This window comes from Talpa occidentalis, unplaced genomic scaffold (genome assembly GCF_014898055.3).
Source record: "Talpa occidentalis isolate TD23 unplaced genomic scaffold, MPIMG_talOcc4v2.1 talOcc4.14, whole genome shotgun sequence".
Taxonomy (NCBI): domain Eukaryota; kingdom Metazoa; phylum Chordata; class Mammalia; order Eulipotyphla; family Talpidae; genus Talpa; species Talpa occidentalis.
Genome location: NW_023601433.1, coordinates 85,970,445 through 85,987,878, shown reverse-complemented (window position 1 = coordinate 85,987,878; position 17,434 = coordinate 85,970,445). Strand labels below are relative to the sequence as shown.

The window sequence follows — 17,434 nt, the reverse complement described above, 5'->3', positions numbered from 1 at the left end:
TAATGTGCGTTGTCGTTTACATCTTTGGTGTCTCCGCTGCTTACATGTATTCCACACCTCCTGTGGTGGTGCTGTGTCTCTCCCTGTAGATGGCTGGGGTGGCAAATCTAAAACGATAGCATCTAGTTGGAATAAGTTGGGATGATATTTTTGATACTGAGACTCTTGTTTTATTAAGTGAGAAAGACGTTTTGGTTTTTCTTTTTCAGTATATTTGTTTATGCATTTAAACACCCCCCCCCTTTTTTTTTTTTCCCTGTAGATGTTCATTCTGGACAAAGTTGATGGTGACACTTGTTCCCTTAATGAGTTCACCATAACTGGATCAACATACGCACCGATTGGAGAAGTGTACGTAGTCCCTCCTGACAGTTGAAAGGTTCCATGGCGGCGGTTTGGTCTTTATATAGATTCAGTGTCTCTAAAAAGTGATGACAGTTTTCTGGTTCATGTGGTTTATGTGATCAGATATTAAAGAAAACCAGTTCTAAGCTAGTTACTTTTTTTCATCTTTAGCTTCCACTTGAAAGCAAAAACAATTTTTGCATTTATAATTTTCCTCTCTCTTTAAATTTCAAAAAATGGTCCTTGTCATAATTGAGGTTTTTTCTGAAAGGGAGTTGAAGGGCAGAAGTTGTTACAGACTAATCAAGTTAATTGTGTGTCCTAAGTCTTTTCCTCCTATGATCATTTAGATAGTTTTTACTGAATTTTGTAGTTATTAATTCACAAGAGCCATCACTCTAGTTCTTTTGAATACTTGGCCAGTCTATTTTCCGTGAAATGCTATTTATACTATTAAATAATTATATAAAAATCAACAGAGATGAATGACACTGTTCTTAAGACTCTTTTCTTTTGACAGGCATAAAGATGATAAACCAGTGAAATGCCATCAGTATGATGGTCTTGTAGAATTGGCAACAATTTGTGCTCTTTGTAATGACTCTGCTTTGGATTACAATGAGGTAAGGTACTTCATGAATGAAACTATACCTGACTCTCCTGGTGCAAGGATGGTGGGGTGGGCGGAATGAAAATGAAGCCTTCCTGCCTCCCTTCTGAAAGGTGAGGGTTCCTGATTTTATTTCCTCTTTCCACTCAAGAGCCTATCTGTATCAGGGCCAGCCAGCGTGACCTACCCACAGAAAGCGGAGAGCCTTTTATGTATCCTCTGTGACTAAGCACTGCAGTTACTTAACTGAGAATTGTGTCCATAGTTGGGTAACTTTAAATGAACAAAAACCCAACATAGAAAATACTTCTTGCTGAAATTACAGGATATAGATTTTGCTTTTTAAAAGTTGGGTAGCATGCCTTTGAAGACAGATAAGGCAAGACTTAAGGGACTGTGCTGATGATTTTAAAAAGATAAAATATAAGCATATTTTTTGCTCCTTTTTTAATTATAAATAATGAGACAGACCCTTTGGTTTCTATCTCAAAGGCAAATCGGTCCCCATCAGAAACAGTGTGATCAATTTAGACTACGTAATGGCATGAAATGATAAGTTCTACTTGAAAACTCTGTTTGAATTTAATAATTAAGGGAAATTTTACAAACCTAATTCTTAGAATAAAATAAAATACACCCCTGGGAATTGAGTGTATTTTTAATTATCTGGATCTTGTGCTCCAGAACAGGATAAAAATGACCCATAGAATAATGGACACAGTAGAGGACAGATTGTCCTTGTGGGAAAAAGTCTGTATTAAAGAGAAATTCACCTGTTTGCTACTTTTCCCTTTTCATACTTTCTGTGTCTCTAACCAATACAGGCTAAAGGTGTGTATGAAAAAGTCGGAGAAGCTACAGAGACTGCTCTCACTTGCCTGGTAGAGAAGATGAATGTATTTGATACCGAATTGAAGGGTCTTTCTAAAATAGAACGAGCAAATGCCTGCAACTCGGTCAGTATTTGAGTTTCATATTACTATGCGTACTGCCAGCGTTCGTGTATGTCCTTAGTCCGTGCATTCTCTGTCTTAGTGCTTCTATCCTGATTTTGTCAAACTAAATATAGCTCCTTCCCTGTGTTCACTCACAGACCAGGGGAAAGAGGGAAAATGAAACTGTTCTCAACCCATTTGATGAGGCCTACGTAACGCCGGTACTAAAACCTTACATGGGCGTGCTAACCAAAACAGAAGTTACAAACTCACATTTCTCATAATACAATGTGAAGAGTTAGCACATTAACAAATGCAATCTAGTCTCATTAAACTGTAACATGTTATTTTGAAGCAGAATTGCCATAACTTCAAGGCTGACTTAATAGTCAAAGGTCAGTCATCGTGGGAGGGCCCAGGCATGCCGCCAGGGGCAAGGACGTGGACAGATCCGCGCCCCTCAGCCCTTATCTAGCCTCTCAGCCCTGGAGTGTGGGATCCTAGGCTGAGCAAGGTGGCGGGCAGCTGACCTACTTGTTGAGGAGAGCCAAGTGACCAGCCTGCCCAGGTGACTGGTGCCCTCGGTAGCTGTTGAGGTTGTTTTACTCGGCTCTGGCTTCATGGTTGGTTTGAGCCACAGAATCTGATGGGACTATTGTAAAACAAACCTAGCACGGTGGGCTCTTGGGGGTTGGGGGGCATTAGCTCCTCATATTGTGGTCACTGAGGTCAGGTCTGGCTTGTCCTGACCAGCTTACTGTGGAGGCTTCCGCCCTCACTGTTCAACTTAGTTGTGGTAATGCCAGCTGAATGGACCTAAGGATTTTGTCCTCGCCTCGGTGATGAGCAGCTGCTTGGGTGAGAAGCAGTGCATCAAAAGATGTTACCATACCTGAAGGTCAGGAATGCTGGGAGCTGACTGGTAGATCGAGGGGTAGAGAAGAAGCATGAGGCCAGGAAGGCATATTGGTGAAGAGGTGCCATGTGCCCACTGCGGCCAAGCACTGGCAGAAGAGGTCTAAGGACACTAGGCCCCACAAGTCTGCCTCTGGTCCCTCCCCTGACAGTCCCGCCCCAGCACCTCTGCCCTGGGGTGACACCACCTTCATGCAGCCCAGGGAACACACGGCCACATGTCTTCCTGCGAGTCTCTGGATTCCTGGGATCTGCCCCCACCAGCCTAGTGTCAGCTGCCACTCTGTTCTCTTCTCAGGACTGTCGTTTGGTACCTGAGGTACCTCTTTGTGGCACTTTGTTCTCGTCAGGGTTCCCTGGTGGAAGAAAGAAAAATGGGAGGTAAAAAACATAGCCTTTTCAGTAGTCATGCAGGCCACCAAGTGCTCGCTTGCCACTGCGTGCCTCCTTTTGTATATCACACACCCTCCCTGTGATTCCTCCCTAGGACAGCCAGGGCACCTTGGGAGTGGGATTTGTTTCTGGGGAGCAGGGCAGCCCAAGCCAGGCTTGCATGTGCAGCCTACGGTGGGGACAAGAGGGCACCTATTTCCTTAAGGAGATCAGCTGCTTAGGACTTGTGACCGCACAACATATCTCAGCTGTGAGAGGAACTGCACGAACAGAACATTCAGGCCAGCCTGACATTTGCAGGTAGCAACACTGAGGTCCCCTTGACTTGTCGTCTCCCAGTGTGAGGCATAACTGGACTCCCACTTGGACGGACACCCTTTGCCTTCATCCTGTCATTGTGCCTCTAGTACTCTCTTGAGAAGACAGAACTCAGACCAGAGCCGAGACTGTCTCAGCGGGATCGTCCGTTCACATTAGACTGCTTCCTAGCGTGAGGGTCTTGGGCAGCTTTGAGGCGTCCTGCTTTGACTTCTGTGGCTTGCACAAACGGGAGCAGTCCCAGACCACGGGTCCAGGTTTAGAGCAGTTCACTCTGCTTGCCAGTAAGCAGAGGGTCGGGTCCTTGGAAAGCTGTGTCACTGATGACAGTGGTTATCAGTTGATGAAACTAAATACCTTACCATCCTGAAGACAACGTCACTCAGACTGATGTTTAAAATTGCTCACCTGTAACTAGTCCGTGGAGGGAAACAAACAGTGTCATGGAGCTTAACAGTGGTGTGTATGGGCCTCCCTGGTGGCCTAGGGGTTAAGTCCCAGCACTATCACTGCGGTAGCTAGTTCAATTCCTGGCCAGGGAGCTCCTGTCTCACCTGCTGCTCCCCTCAGCAGTGTATTTCAGTGGATCCGCCTGTTCTGCTCCCCACTCTGTCTCTGGTGGGTCCTCTCACCCCCCCCATCCCCGTACTTCTGGCCTATACCCCAGTTATATGCAAAAATAAAATCTTTTTTTTTTAAAGTGTGTTAACTAATAACCACCACAAATAGGGCAGGACTGTGTTCTCTTACCTACAGATGAGGCATTTTCTTTGCCCCTATAATTTTTTACAGATGAGAGAGGGTCAAGAAAGATAGTCCTGGTGTACACTCACAGGAAACTCCCACATGTGACTCATGCCAGCCTGCCATCCCTGAGGGAGCAAGAGCCCTTCATAGTCCAGAGGCAGAGGGACGGGCTCAGCATTTTAAAGCTGCGCGGCCCATCCCATTCAGATAGGACTCTGCTCTTCCTGATACTGGAAGATTCCTAGGATCACTGGGACAAATGAGATTAAACACATGAGAAATAGGAGGGACTCAGGATTCACGGGGCGCATTCCTGCCCAAGGCGGCACCAGCCAAGGCCATGTCTGGTCTGCCCAGCCTGGCAGCTCCAGACTCAGTCCGGGCATAAGTGCTTATGGTGATGCTGAGCTTCCTTAAGATTTGTAGTTATCATCAAATATATGTCCAGAGTTTGGGGGCTAAAGCGTGTCAGCTCAGCACATAATTGAATAAAGACAGAAAAGTGTAAGATGCAAAGGAAGTGTCTGGAAAAATTTAATCTGTTTATGAGAACCCAGCAAACTTGTGTTCTCACACAACCTGCATCAGCATCATCCTCGATGGTGACAGTTTCCACTCTTAACAGTTTGTGCTGTCGTATTGGCAGTTTTAGTCTATAAGATAGGGCAAGAAAAAGAAAGCAAGGGATAAAGTGTCTTTACTTTGTAGCTAACGTCATTGTACATAAGATTCCAACAGAATAAAGGTTAGTTTTCAGTTGTCCTTGTTCCTGAGCTGTCCCTTGATTCTGCCGAATCTCTCTCCTTGAACCGCCCCTTCTCTGCTCCTTCCCTGCTCCCTCGGTCATTCTCTCTGCAGTCGGTCCTGTCACCAGGTCTCGTGACTTCACTGTCAAAGTGCTGATGTCTGAGTAGCCACTAGCTGCCGGAAGCTGTTTTCAGAATACTTAAAAGAACCTCTCTGGGTACACTAGTCCCTTTGCCAGGACTCCGGAATGCCAGCAGCGTGACAGCGCTGCTCAAACATTGCTGTCACGCCAGAATCTTTCAACTAATTCTTAACCCCCAGAGCTTAAAGTTCTCCATTGTCTTCCCATGTCATCTGCTAGGCAAGGCAGGTGCCTTACAGTGACTCTCAGGAGTGCAGCCTGCCTCTGCACCCTGCCTTCATCCTGTCGCCGACTCTGTCCCGTCTGCCCACGGGTACACGTGCTTGCGTTTGTTCAGTGTTGCCTTCTGACCACTTCAGGGAAAACTGCAGTTTATACGTACACCATTTTCCTACTCCTCTCCCCAGCCTGAAGTTTCTTTTCTCCATAGCACAGGATGCCTTTGGCAAATTTTATGAGGGCAGGAACTCTTCCGTTGGTGGTTTTGTTTTTTTTTTTCCCCTAGCGTCTGCCGCATGGTAATACTTAGTGAGTTTTTTGTTGTTGTTGAACAAGTGAAAAATATACAGAAACCATCATCCAGTAGTATGGTGTTGTTCTCTTCATAGGTGATTAAACAATTGATGAAAAAAGAATTTACTCTGGAGTTCTCACGTGATAGAAAATCAATGTCGGTTTACTGTACACCAAACAAGCCCAGCCGCACATCCATGAGCAAGATGTTCGTGAAGGTGAGTGCAGCGAGCTGCAGTCAAGAGATTTTTACCAGGACTAGGATTCTGGACGAGCCCGTTAATAATGGATCTAAATCTTAACATTTCCAGGGCGCTCCTGAAGGTGTTATTGACAGGTGTACCCACATTCGAGTTGGAAGTACTAAAGTCCCCATGACCCCTGGAATCAAACAGAAGATCATGTCTGTCATTCGGGAATGGGGTAGTGGCAGCGACACGCTGCGGTGCCTGGCCCTGGCCACTCACGACAGCCCGCTGAAAAGAGAAGAAATGAACCTTGAGGACTCTGCCAACTTCATTAAATACGAGGTTAGCTAACGAGAAATGTGTTCCCTCGCACCCTTGCGCCGCCCCCATTGTGTTGACACCGTCCTCCTTCAGTGAAAGGTCAGGCGAACCTTGCTTTTGCCAAGGAGGAGGTGTGGTCACCTAACTTTTCTGCACCGTTACAATTTTCTGTGCTGCTTTGAACAGTTCACAATTTAATGGAAGTCTGTTATTTTCAAAGTTAGACTAATAAAGATCTAAGCGACACTTCGCAGCTCTCACAGAAACTAAGATATTTTTTAAATGGTAAAATTTTAAAAAGACATTTGTTGTTGAAGTTCAGATTACTAAGGTAGACTTCCCACTCTGATGCTCATAAAATTCTTTAACCTCTCCCATGCCTTCCTGTGAGGCATTGCCTACAAGGAGCCAAGTGCCTGTCGGCGCCATGGGCCGCCAGAGTAAGCAGCATCAGCGTGCTCCAGTTTCTCAGTTATTTCCCTCATTTTCAGTGCGCACTGTCAGAGTGAAAGGAGGACTTGGAGGATAAGAAGAATGGAGCGATGTTTTTAGTTTCCAGTTAATTGGCACTGGACACTATTCCGTTGGATTTATATCAGTGTGAATATGAACCTCAGAGTCAGAGTTACAGACTTTATCATAATAAGATGTGGGAACTTTTGCTTTTAATGTACAACTGACCTTTGAGCGCACTAGGGGAGAAACCAGACTTTCTTGTTGTAACATAAGGCGATTGTTCCGCTGTAGACCAACCTGACCTTCGTGGGCTGTGTGGGCATGCTGGACCCTCCAAGGATTGAAGTGGCCTCCTCTGTGAAGCTGTGCCGTCAAGCAGGCATCCGGGTCATCATGATTACGGGGGACAACAAGGGCACTGCGGTGGCCATCTGTCGCCGCATTGGCATCTTCGGGCAGGATGAGGATGTGACGTCAAAGGCTTTTACAGGTCGGGAGTTCGACGACCTCAATCCTTCTGCGCAAAGAGATGCCTGCTTGAATGCCCGCTGCTTCGCTCGGGTTGAACCCTCCCACAAGTCTAAAATTGTAGAATTTCTTCAGTCTTTTGATGAGATTACAGCTATGGTGAGTTACCTTTGGGCGTATACATGTGACTCAAACATAGATTCTCATTTTGACCAATTTTTTAGGAGCTCCCAGATTTGCAGTGTCTTGAACTTGTTCATCATCTGGCTGTTTCCCTAGAACTCCATTGGCAGGTGTGCACGTGGCATATTGCGTGGCCAGGGACGGTTCCATAGCGCCTTCTCAGTCTGTCACGGGGGAAATGTTTGGTGCTCTCTGGTCTTTGTCTTGGGTTAATATTTATGTGCTTATGTATCAAGTTTGCTAAGATGTGATTTAAGGTATGGCTGATAACAGGTACTCTCACCAAATCTTTGGATAATTCTTTTCAAGATTTATTTATATCTATGCATATAAGAACCTGGGGTGTAGGTCAGAAGTGCGGGGGTGAGAGGATTCACCAGAGTAGGGAACAGAACAGGCAGATCTACTGAAATCCACTGCTGAGGGGAGCAGCGGGGAGACAGGAGAGGTCTGCTGCGCCATGTGGGTCAGCTCCCTGGCCGGGGATCGAACTTAGGCCATCGTAGTGATAGCGCTGAGACTTAACTCCTAGGCCACCAGGGAGGCCCCCAGTCTTTGGATAATTCTACCTGAAATTAAATGTACTAATTAGGCATTGTGGTTCAGAGCTACCTGTTGAAACATTTTCAGTATTCTTCCCCTTGTGTTTTTTCATTTAGACACTTTAACATTGTATTTGCCTTCTTTGTGTATACAAGTTAAGAGGAGACACATAGGTTTCATTTGAAAGCAGGTATTTTAGGTCTATTTCTCCATCCTTTCCTCTCTCTGAGGGACCCAGCGTTGGTGGTTCATGAAAAGTGTAGAAACATACAGGGAAGTGACAGTTTTGTGTTTGTGGACGTGTTTTTGCACATGATAAATGGCATGTCACAGGTCACATAGTAGTGTGGTCTGCTCCTTTTCTACCTGACATTTGTTCCTATGGATACAAGTACTTCGTCTTGCCCTCCATATGTGTTGTTTTTTGGGGGTGGGGGCAGGGGAATGTGGGTTAAAAGTAACGCAGGTGACTCTGAAGTCTCCTTCATTCTCCTTCCTGCTGTATCTTCTTGGGAAGCTCATTTGGCAGTTGTCTATTTCCCAGGTAAAATCTCCCTGGTGCTACTACTCACTGATAAAAACAGAACCCTCCCGCTGTTTGCCCTGGGACCCGTGATTCCCGTTCAGCCACTGTCGGTGGTCTCTGTTGGGTGCAGGAGTGTGTAGACCAACCATCGGATTCCCTTTCAGACAGGGGACGGTGTGAATGATGCTCCCGCCCTGAAGAAGGCCGAGATTGGCATTGCCATGGGCTCTGGCACTGCGGTGGCTAAAACTGCCTCTGAGATGGTCCTGGCGGACGACAACTTCTCCACCATCGTGGCCGCTGTGGAGGAGGGGCGGGCCATCTACAACAACATGAAGCAGTTCATCCGCTACCTCATCTCCTCCAACGTGGGGGAAGTTGTCTGGTGGGTGTCCGGGTTTGCCCTTCCTGCCACAGTAGCCGCCTTCTTGGTGCACACATCGGGAGGGAGGGCCGAGGAGGTTCCACCCCAGGGGCCTGTCTGCCACCGCCTCCGGGGCAGGAGCTGCTCTTCAACATGGAACCCAGTTTAGATGGATGATAAAAATGAGCTGTTTTCACCCTCAAAATGAACTTGAAATTCGGAGGAGGGGGGAATGTTACTTACATGGTAGCCAAAAATATAACTTGGGGTCTTTCTCTTCTTTCTTTGGGTGGAAATAGCATTTTCCTGACAGCAGCCCTTGGATTTCCTGAGGCTTTAATTCCTGTGCAGCTGCTCTGGGTCAACCTGGTGACAGACGGCTTGCCTGCCACCGCGCTGGGCTTCAACCCGCCCGATCTCGACATCATGAATAAGCCGCCCCGGAACCCAAAGGAGCCGCTGATTAGCAGGTGGCTCTTCTTCCGTTACCTGGCCATCGGCTGTGAGTACAGTGCTGTGGTTACTTTGTAAACAACATGTATGTCAACCACAATTGGCCCGTGCATCCCTTAGAAGCATATATTTCTTCTGTCCATGTTTATTCGGGTAACAAAAAATCGAGCCCCCCGCCCCCCTCTTGTGCTTCAGTGAACGGGCCTCCCCGCTTACAGTGACGTCAGTCTGTGGTGGGCGCTCCCTTGTCCTTAGCTGGGCTTTTGTGATGGTCAGTCTTCACCCGCTGACAGGGACATGGGGCTGACGGGCACGGTGCTGCCATGAGAGCTGGGAGGTGATGCCAGGGTCCGGCGCTAAATCCTCCTCCCCACAAGAGGAGAGGGTCTGTGGGTGCTCCAGCAGTGGCCGGTAAACTGACACCCTGGTCCAGGGGCAGGGTCTTCTGTGTGTGCCGCCACCCCATTTCATGGATGAAGAAAGTGAGGTTCAGAAAGGTTAAGTGACTTTCCTGGGGTCCCAGTAAGGCATGTAGTAGTCACGTGACTTCATGTTCACCAGGCTTCCCGTGGGAAGTGAAAGGCTCGTGGCCCTTCAGTTTCCCTCCAGCATTGTGTGGATATTTTACGTATTTTCAGCGACAGCGTGGCGCACATGCTTATGTGCTGAGCCTTTTTCTGTTTCTCCGTTTGTCGTGTAATTCCACGCAGTAGTGGTTCAGCTGCCTCCTCCCCGTACACCCGCTACTTTCGGGTCCGTTGTAATAATCGCTGCGCCAGAGGATTGTGCCCTTACACCTGTTGGGGGACGGCGTCACATCAGGACGTCTCCTCCAGGGTGTGTCTTGGCGATCCCCTCTTGCTTCTCAGCGACAAACTGCCGGAGCGCAAAAGTCACTGGCCCCTGAACGCCTGCAGCTGTCACATCCCAGCTGCTGGGCAGAGGTCACGGCTGGGGTGAAAGTACTGATTCTGGTCAGCACTTCTCTCAGATTGTGGAGAAGGTGCTTGGTTTTGGTGTCCTCCGGACCACCCTGCTCCTGGCAGAAACCCTCAGCCTGGCTGTGTTGACTGATGCGAGTACGCGGTCGGTAGCGGCAGCACAGGCTCCAGTGACCGTTGACGAGCGTATCTTTCATCATCGTCCTGAGAACTGGCCCCTGAGGTTAGTGTCGGCCCCACGTGTCAGCGCGATGATGTCTGTTCCCAGGTTACGTTGGCGCTGCTACCGTGGGTGCTGCTGCGTGGTGGTTCATTGCTGCCGACGGTGGTCCCCGAGTGTCCTTCTACCAGCTGGTACGTCACCGCCTTTCCGGCGCGCCTTTAGATGCAGTGTTGAGCGTCCTCACGAGCAAGGTTGTCCTTAGAACTTCCTGGGGTTGGGGTGTTTTAAGGCTCAAGCAATAGCCCTTGCACTTTAGATTCTCCCTGAAGGACCAGGGCTTCTCTGGGAAATGGGGTGGTCTCGCGTGGGTCTGTGTTCTGGGTTTGGTGGGAAGCTGGTGTGGACCCGGGCTGACCAGGAACTTAATTGGGCTTTTGTTCCAGAGTCATTTCCTGCAGTGTAAGGAGGACAATCCAGACTTTGAAGGAGTGGATTGTGCAATCTTTGAATCCCCGTATCCGATGACAATGGCGCTCTCTGTTCTAGTAACCATAGAGATGTGCAACGCCCTCAACAGGTCAGTGAGTCTTCTCTGCAAGCTGGAGCAAGAGCTCTGACAACCAGGAGCCGGGGGGTTGTGGGTCACGGTTGAGGCTCACAGGAAAGTTCTTCAACGCCAGTTTGAAGTCACCCTCTCCTCCAGGCAGTACAGGGGACTCAGCTGCGTGCTCTGCCACAACAGAGGCCCAAAATAGGGCCTTCACTGCCCCGTGGATACCAGCACCCACAGGGGCAGGGCCTTGCCCTGTAGCGTTGAGAGAATGGTATCCAATTAAACCAGTGACAAAAATGGAAATGTCTAAATAGCTGAATTGTCAAGGGCACTCGAGTGCGGCTTTGCGCCCGCTGCAATGGAATCTGCTGCGCCAAGACCTAGATTTTAAAATTGGAAGTTTGTCCTACATCTGACGTTCTTCCTTAACTTTGCCCCAGAAGAAACTTCAGTCGGTAGAATTAGGTCACAGGACAAAGCCCAGTCAGGGGTCTTCCGAGCGGTCTCTCCCTTGTGCCAGGGCGCCTCTGCGTTTGGGCGGGCCCATTTCAAGCCCCCCTCCTTGCTCCGCAGCTTGTCTGAAAACCAGTCCCTGCTAAGGATGCCTCCTTGGGAGAACATCTGGCTGGTGGGCTCCATCTGCCTGTCCATGTCTCTCCACTTCCTCATCCTCTATGTGGAACCCCTGCCGGTAAGGGGCGCGAGGACCTGGGGGTGGGCGGGTCTTGGCCACCCCCTCTCCGGCAAGTCTGGAAACTTGATGAGGCCGCTCGCGTGTCAGCTTATCTTCCAGATCACACCGCTGAATTTGACCCAGTGGCTGATGGTGCTCAAAATTTCCTTGCCTGTGATCCTAATGGACGAGACACTCAAGTTTGTGGCCCGCAAGTACCTGGAGCCTGGTAAAGAGTGTGTGCAGCCTGCCACCAAATCCTGCTCGTTCTCGGCATGCACCGATGGGATTTCCTGGCCGTTCGTGCTGCTCATAATGCCCCTGGTGGTCTGGGTGTATAGCACAGACACTAACTTTAGTGATATGTTCTGGTCTTGACTGACAGTTTTACATAAAGAAGATGTTTAACTTAATCAATTAATTTTTTTATTGTTTAAAGCAACTGTCTATTTCTGCTGAATTTTCACATGAACATATTGGCTGGTGAAGGAGGTTTCATACTCTAGATTTTGTTTTGCTTTTTCTGACTCCAGTGGGGCGAGATTTTTCCTTTTTTATACACATAATTAAAGTGTCCATTGACATGTACAGAGAACTAACACTATTTTATGCAAATATTTTTTTGTAGATGAAAAAGCATGTACAGTGTTCTGTTTAATACTCATCCTTGTATAAAAAAAAATAGTTGAGCCAGCAGACATTGTCAGCAAATTAATTGGCAGCAGATTTTAGGAAATGAATGTGTGTGTTTTTTTCTAAAACTAAATAGCATGTATTGTCTCTTGCATGATCATCTGGGTTTAATCTGAGATCACAGTCTAATTTTTATTCATAAGCCAATTTTTCTGCACTGAGCAGAGTCCTGCTACCTCAGTCAGTATTTTTTGGTTTGCCGCTCCCTCACCCTTCTCAGCCCGATTCACCTCCACCCACACCCCGAAACCCCCGCTCGGCTGCTTCTCCTGTAGGGTTCCGATGGTTCTGTTTACACCCGTCTCCACCCGAGGTATGCCTGTTCTCGCTTGTGCAGAAAACATTGTTCCAGATTCAATCAAATGGGTTCATGGCCCCTCAAGTAGTTTTTAAGGTTATTTATTTAAATGTCTAATGTATTTTATTGTACCAGACATTGTTTTGCCAACATTGCCTATTTCAGTGGCACTTAACGATCTAGTTTTCAAAAGAAAAATAAAACATTTTAAATGGACAGAGAAAAATAACGGTCTTTTTTTAACTCCTAAATGGCTTAGCTTCAACTCTCAACAGATGTGTCCACTTTCTCCTCAAGTTCTTAGAACTTTAGTTTTGCTGTGCTCCTGGGGAAGAAGGATCCTGTTCTGCTGCATAGGTAGTTGTAGGAGTGTTGTTTTAATGTCTAGGCACCACTTGTCATCCATGATACGTTTTATGCAGACCTGTTTTGGCCTGGTGTAGAGGACATAAGGGCAAGTGTGTGTGCGTGTATGTGTTTTGTAAAATCTGTAAATAGCACATGACCAAATGAACATATTGTATAGAACTATTTTTATTTGACTGTGGTACTAACCGCCACCATCATTACTACGGTAAATGTTTGCGCATGTTTGAGATCAGTCTTACCAACAGTGTATGTCATTAACAGTCCTAACCGTGGTGTTTTTCTCCAATGCCTTCCAACATCCATCACCTAACGTGAGTATTCTCTTCCCTGGAATTGGGGCGATGCTTTACCCTAAAGGGGACCGCCACCCGCTGAGCTGCCTGTAAGATACTAAGTGGCAGGCGTAGGCGGCACAGCACCACGCACAAGGGGCAGGTGAACTGACCTGGGATGTGGTTGCCTCTTGGCACACAGGCAGATGGCAGAAGAGAAGCTGGTTCTATTTTGGTCAGACTGACAGGTTAAAGGAGCGAGATGAGGGAGGGAGGGTTCACAAAAACCGGTGTTATTTTGAGCTTTGTTGGCTGCAAGGACTCATTCCAGAACCTTTTGCTGCCTGTTCAGTAAAAAAGCAATTAACTAATGACCGGCCGCAAGTACAGTCGAACCAGTGAGCCCACATCCGTAGGTTTTCTTGAATAGTCTTTTCTCACCTTCTGGGGCATCACATCCTCTGCAGCTGAAACCTGTCTTCCCTCCAGGGTGTGGTAGCAGGGTTACTAGGGCACGACTCCTTTTCGCCGGCAGTCAGGCAGTGCTGTGTCTTCGTGGGCTGGCAGCCCCCCAGGGTCCCTTTAACTGGTTACTGGGCCAGTCAGAAGATGTGATAGAAATGCTTGGGGTTTGGGGACAAATGAATGGGCATCAAGCAGGACAGAGGGATGCTGCCACGTGCAGGGCTCCAAGGTGTGGGAGATGGAAGTGGAATGTGGAGACTGACTCTGCCCAGCCCTGGCCTGGTTTATTGCGACCTCAGAGAGGATGGCAGTTTGGCTTGGCAGAGTGCAGGGGGGGCTAGATTTTAACACTGGAGCATCATGAGGCACAAAAAGGAGCAAATTGAGCGGATTCTAGGCAAGGAAAGTATCTTGACTGCAGACAAACACAGAATGTTGAGTTTTTTGGGTGGAGCATTGGTGGATGGAAACCAAATTTAGTTCCTGAGTCAATTCCTTGATTCAGTGGCCTTTACAAAATAAGTTGAATGGCATGGGCTGCTGAGAGATGGGCACCCTCCTGGGTGGCCCTGGACCAGCTGTCACCCCGTAGGCTCTCAGCTTCAGGCCTGTCCAGCTAACAGGGGTGGGAGGGTGGTTAGGATGTGCCCACCCTCCCACCCCACCCCCAACCAAGATCACACAGCTAAGTGTGGGGAAGACCCACCTACCTTCCGCCAGAGTCCCTTCGTCCATTCCACCGCAGGTATTGCCAGCCGAAGACACGTACGTCAGTGTTGCTCCTCAGCTTTTGTGCTGCGCTGGGCACATCCCTGCAGGAAGGGGTTGCCAACCTGTTTTGTGTCAATTCACTGGACAGGGCAGCACCGCCTCGGACCCAGCCTGTAAGCGCTGCTCGCAGCACTCACTCAAAACTTACTATAGTTTCTTTGCTGAGAGACAGGTGGGCCTTTGGCCCACCCCACCAGAGGCTTCGGCTTTGGGCTGCTCCAGGCCTTGCCCTTGGCTGTGCAGATGGGCTCTAGCAGCTCAACGTCCGCACAATGCTGCACTTGTTCTGTAGCTCCCCAACAGCAGCTGCCAGCCTCCCTGGCAAGCAGCTGCTGTCACATCATCCTCACACTGTGGCCCGAGCCCCCTGAACATCCTGCGGAGGGCGGACCACAAGCCTTAGCCTGGGATCTGACGAGCACCCACCCACCGTCCAGAGCCCGCCGCATCTGCGGTGTCGTGAGCACATCAGCCGTCGCCGCCTTCACTACCACGTTCTGCAAAACCAACACCTTGTAGTAATAATGAGGGTAAATCTCTAGCCTTCTCTGAACTAGATGGTCAAGCAGTGCCACCGCTGTTCCCCTTGTAGGCGTGGGCAGGGCTGGACCCCAGGAAAGGGCGGGGTGGGACGTAGTACAGAGAGAGAACGGGAAGGTTCTGTGCTAACTGCCACACTGCTCACTTGTGTGTCGTCCTTACTCCGCACTGCTAATTGAGAACTTTGCTTTTCTTGCCCATCCTACGTCTGCTGCGCCTGTCTGCCTGGTGGGCCTGTCCCGTGAGTCGGGAGAGCTGGGTCTGTAGCCAGCACGTCTAGACGCTACCCAGCACAGGCAGCGCCTCAGGGCCAGTTAATCAGATGTGCCGGTCTTGAAATCTCGAAAGATCAAAGTGCATATTCCTTTTCATCTGTCACTGTTAATCTTATTAGTCTTAGTTACTCTAACATTTCCTCCCCATGTTTCATAAAGCTGATTTCCTCTCTCTTTCCTTTTCAGCGATACTGGAGTAACCGCTTCCTAAACCATTTTGCAGAAATATAAGGGTGTTCGGTTGCGTGCATGTGCGTTTTTAGCAACACATCTACCAGCCCTCTGCATGATAGAGGTTGGGGAAAAAGAAAAGTAGAAAAAAAGTCCCCAACTCATTGTGTGTTATGTGGAGGAAACGTGTATTGCCAGTGGGGTTTTTAGCTTTTAAATCAGAATTACAAATGTACAATTTAGTTGAATCAGAGCCTCTCCAGAGAATTTTGGTTTCTTTGCTGCAAGAAGAATAAGGTTCTGAAACCTTATTCAAGAACTTAGAAGCCATCATCAGCCAAGGCTCCATATTTCTCTGTGCAAAATGTCATAGCTTATATAAATGTTCAATATTCAGTTGTAATGCATGCCTTCAATTGTAAGTAGCCAGATTTCTCTACACTGTCAATGAAAAATGCTACTTTTTAATTGGCCCTGTACAGTTTGCTTATTTATAAATTTGATGAAAACACTACAGGTGTTCAATGGTTAAAATGTAGGCCTCCAGTTCTTAACTTCAGTTATTTTTTGAGTGTGCAAACAGCTATTTTGCACTGTATTAAATGTAACTTATTTAATGAAATCAGAAGCAGTAGACAGATGTTGGTGCAATACGACTTGTGATGCATTTATCTTAATAAAATGCTAAACGTCAATATCACAACGCATGTTTGACTTTAGATTGTACATAGAGATCAACTGTTATTTCTGTGCTGGTAAGAAGCGCGGCACAGACATGGTTTCAGGTAAATAAATCTATTCTACGATAAGCTGCAATGTGGTGTTGATTGTCTGGGGGGGACGGAGTTTGAGGTGCACTCAGTCTCCATTCCTGTGCCCTCAGCAGTGGAGGAAAGGCGTGGGAAGGGAAAACAATGGGCTTTTTTAAGACAATATGATCCAAAAGTTGTCGGCATGCTGGGAGGGAGGATGTAGCAACAAAGCGTGTTCTAATGTTCAGAAGCAAGATGTAAAATCCTGCACTTACCAATAGATGAAGAGGGGCCTCCTGGTGGCACAGGGGTTAAAGAACACTATCAAGCAATCGGAGATTGCGACCCACATGGTGCAGCAGACCTCTTCTGGCTCGCCTGCTGCTCCCCTCAGCAGTGTACTTCAGTCAATCTGCCTGTTATGTTTCCCGCTCTGTCTCTGGTGAATCCTCTCACCTGCCCACGCCTCTGGCCTGTACCCCAGTTCTTGTATAAAAAATAAATAGGTGAAGAAAAGAACTGAAATATAATGGAAACAGGTACTAGATTTCATCCATTTAGTGGTTTTTTAGTGCTTTTCTCCCAGGAAGGGTGAAAAGGTTTGGGTGAGGCTTTTTTCCTTTTCTAAGTTCCTAAGATGGTTCTTTAATCGCTTAAATCATGGATGCAAGGATAGCTGGATGGTTATAAATTGATTTCTACAAACTATTAGATATGGCGCAAATATTTGATAATGAAAAACAAGTGCTGAAACACTAGAATTGTATTCACCACTTGTGCTGCAGCCGGTGGTCACGTGGATCCGCAGAAACATCTGCTCTTAGGAAGCTTATGCAGGGGAAAGTGACCGCTCCAGTGAATGATCCATTACACCTACAGTAGGGAAAAGTTGGATGACTCATTTTATGGGGTGGTCATCTTGAAAAACTGGATGCTTGATCAGTTGCAAATGGATCAAAAGACTTGGAAAATGAAACGACACTCTCAGAAATGCAAACAAGAAAACTTGAGTAGCTTATAAATGCTAAAAGACGTTTCATTTCACCTGCACATTAAAACCACAGTAATACACCACATTGCGCGCCCCCCCCCCCCCAGCTGACTAAATACTCTCTTGACCAAGGATGTGCAAATGGGCCCACAGCGCAGAAGTTAGGTGTTACCTGGGAACTCTCAGATGCTCTGAACACACAACCTAGCAGGCCTGCTCGGCCCACCTTAGCCTACATGCCAGAGCCAGGGTTTTTATAAAGGAAAACTGCTGGGGCAACTCACTTCCCTGTCTGCCTTCCCTTCCCTGCCTTATAAAGGTGTCTCTTCCTTTCCCGTTT

General features: G+C 47.7%; 1 protein-coding gene across 2 annotated transcripts in view; it reads left to right on the top strand.

Annotated features, from left to right (window-relative positions):
* Window positions 1–16,157, top strand: part of ATP2A2 (ATPase sarcoplasmic/endoplasmic reticulum Ca2+ transporting 2) — a 50,119-nt gene extending 33,962 nt beyond the window's left edge. For both annotated transcript variants that reach the window (XM_054695354.1, XM_037511191.2), the window contains exons 9-20: window positions 263–351; window positions 866–968; window positions 1,780–1,911; window positions 5,761–5,883; window positions 5,977–6,195; window positions 6,922–7,257; window positions 8,515–8,735; window positions 9,014–9,216; window positions 10,377–10,462; window positions 10,715–10,848; window positions 11,398–11,515; window positions 11,606–16,157. In XM_054695354.1, the coding sequence (XP_054551329.1) occupies window positions 263–351; window positions 866–968; window positions 1,780–1,911; window positions 5,761–5,883; window positions 5,977–6,195; window positions 6,922–7,257; window positions 8,515–8,735; window positions 9,014–9,216; window positions 10,377–10,462; window positions 10,715–10,848; window positions 11,398–11,515; window positions 11,606–11,875 (2,034 nt within the window). In that variant the 3' untranslated portion in view covers window positions 11,876–16,157. The remainder of the gene's footprint in view (window positions 1–262; window positions 352–865; window positions 969–1,779; window positions 1,912–5,760; window positions 5,884–5,976; window positions 6,196–6,921; window positions 7,258–8,514; window positions 8,736–9,013; window positions 9,217–10,376; window positions 10,463–10,714; window positions 10,849–11,397; window positions 11,516–11,605) is intronic.
* The last annotated feature ends 1,277 nt before the right edge of the window (window positions 16,158–17,434 follow it).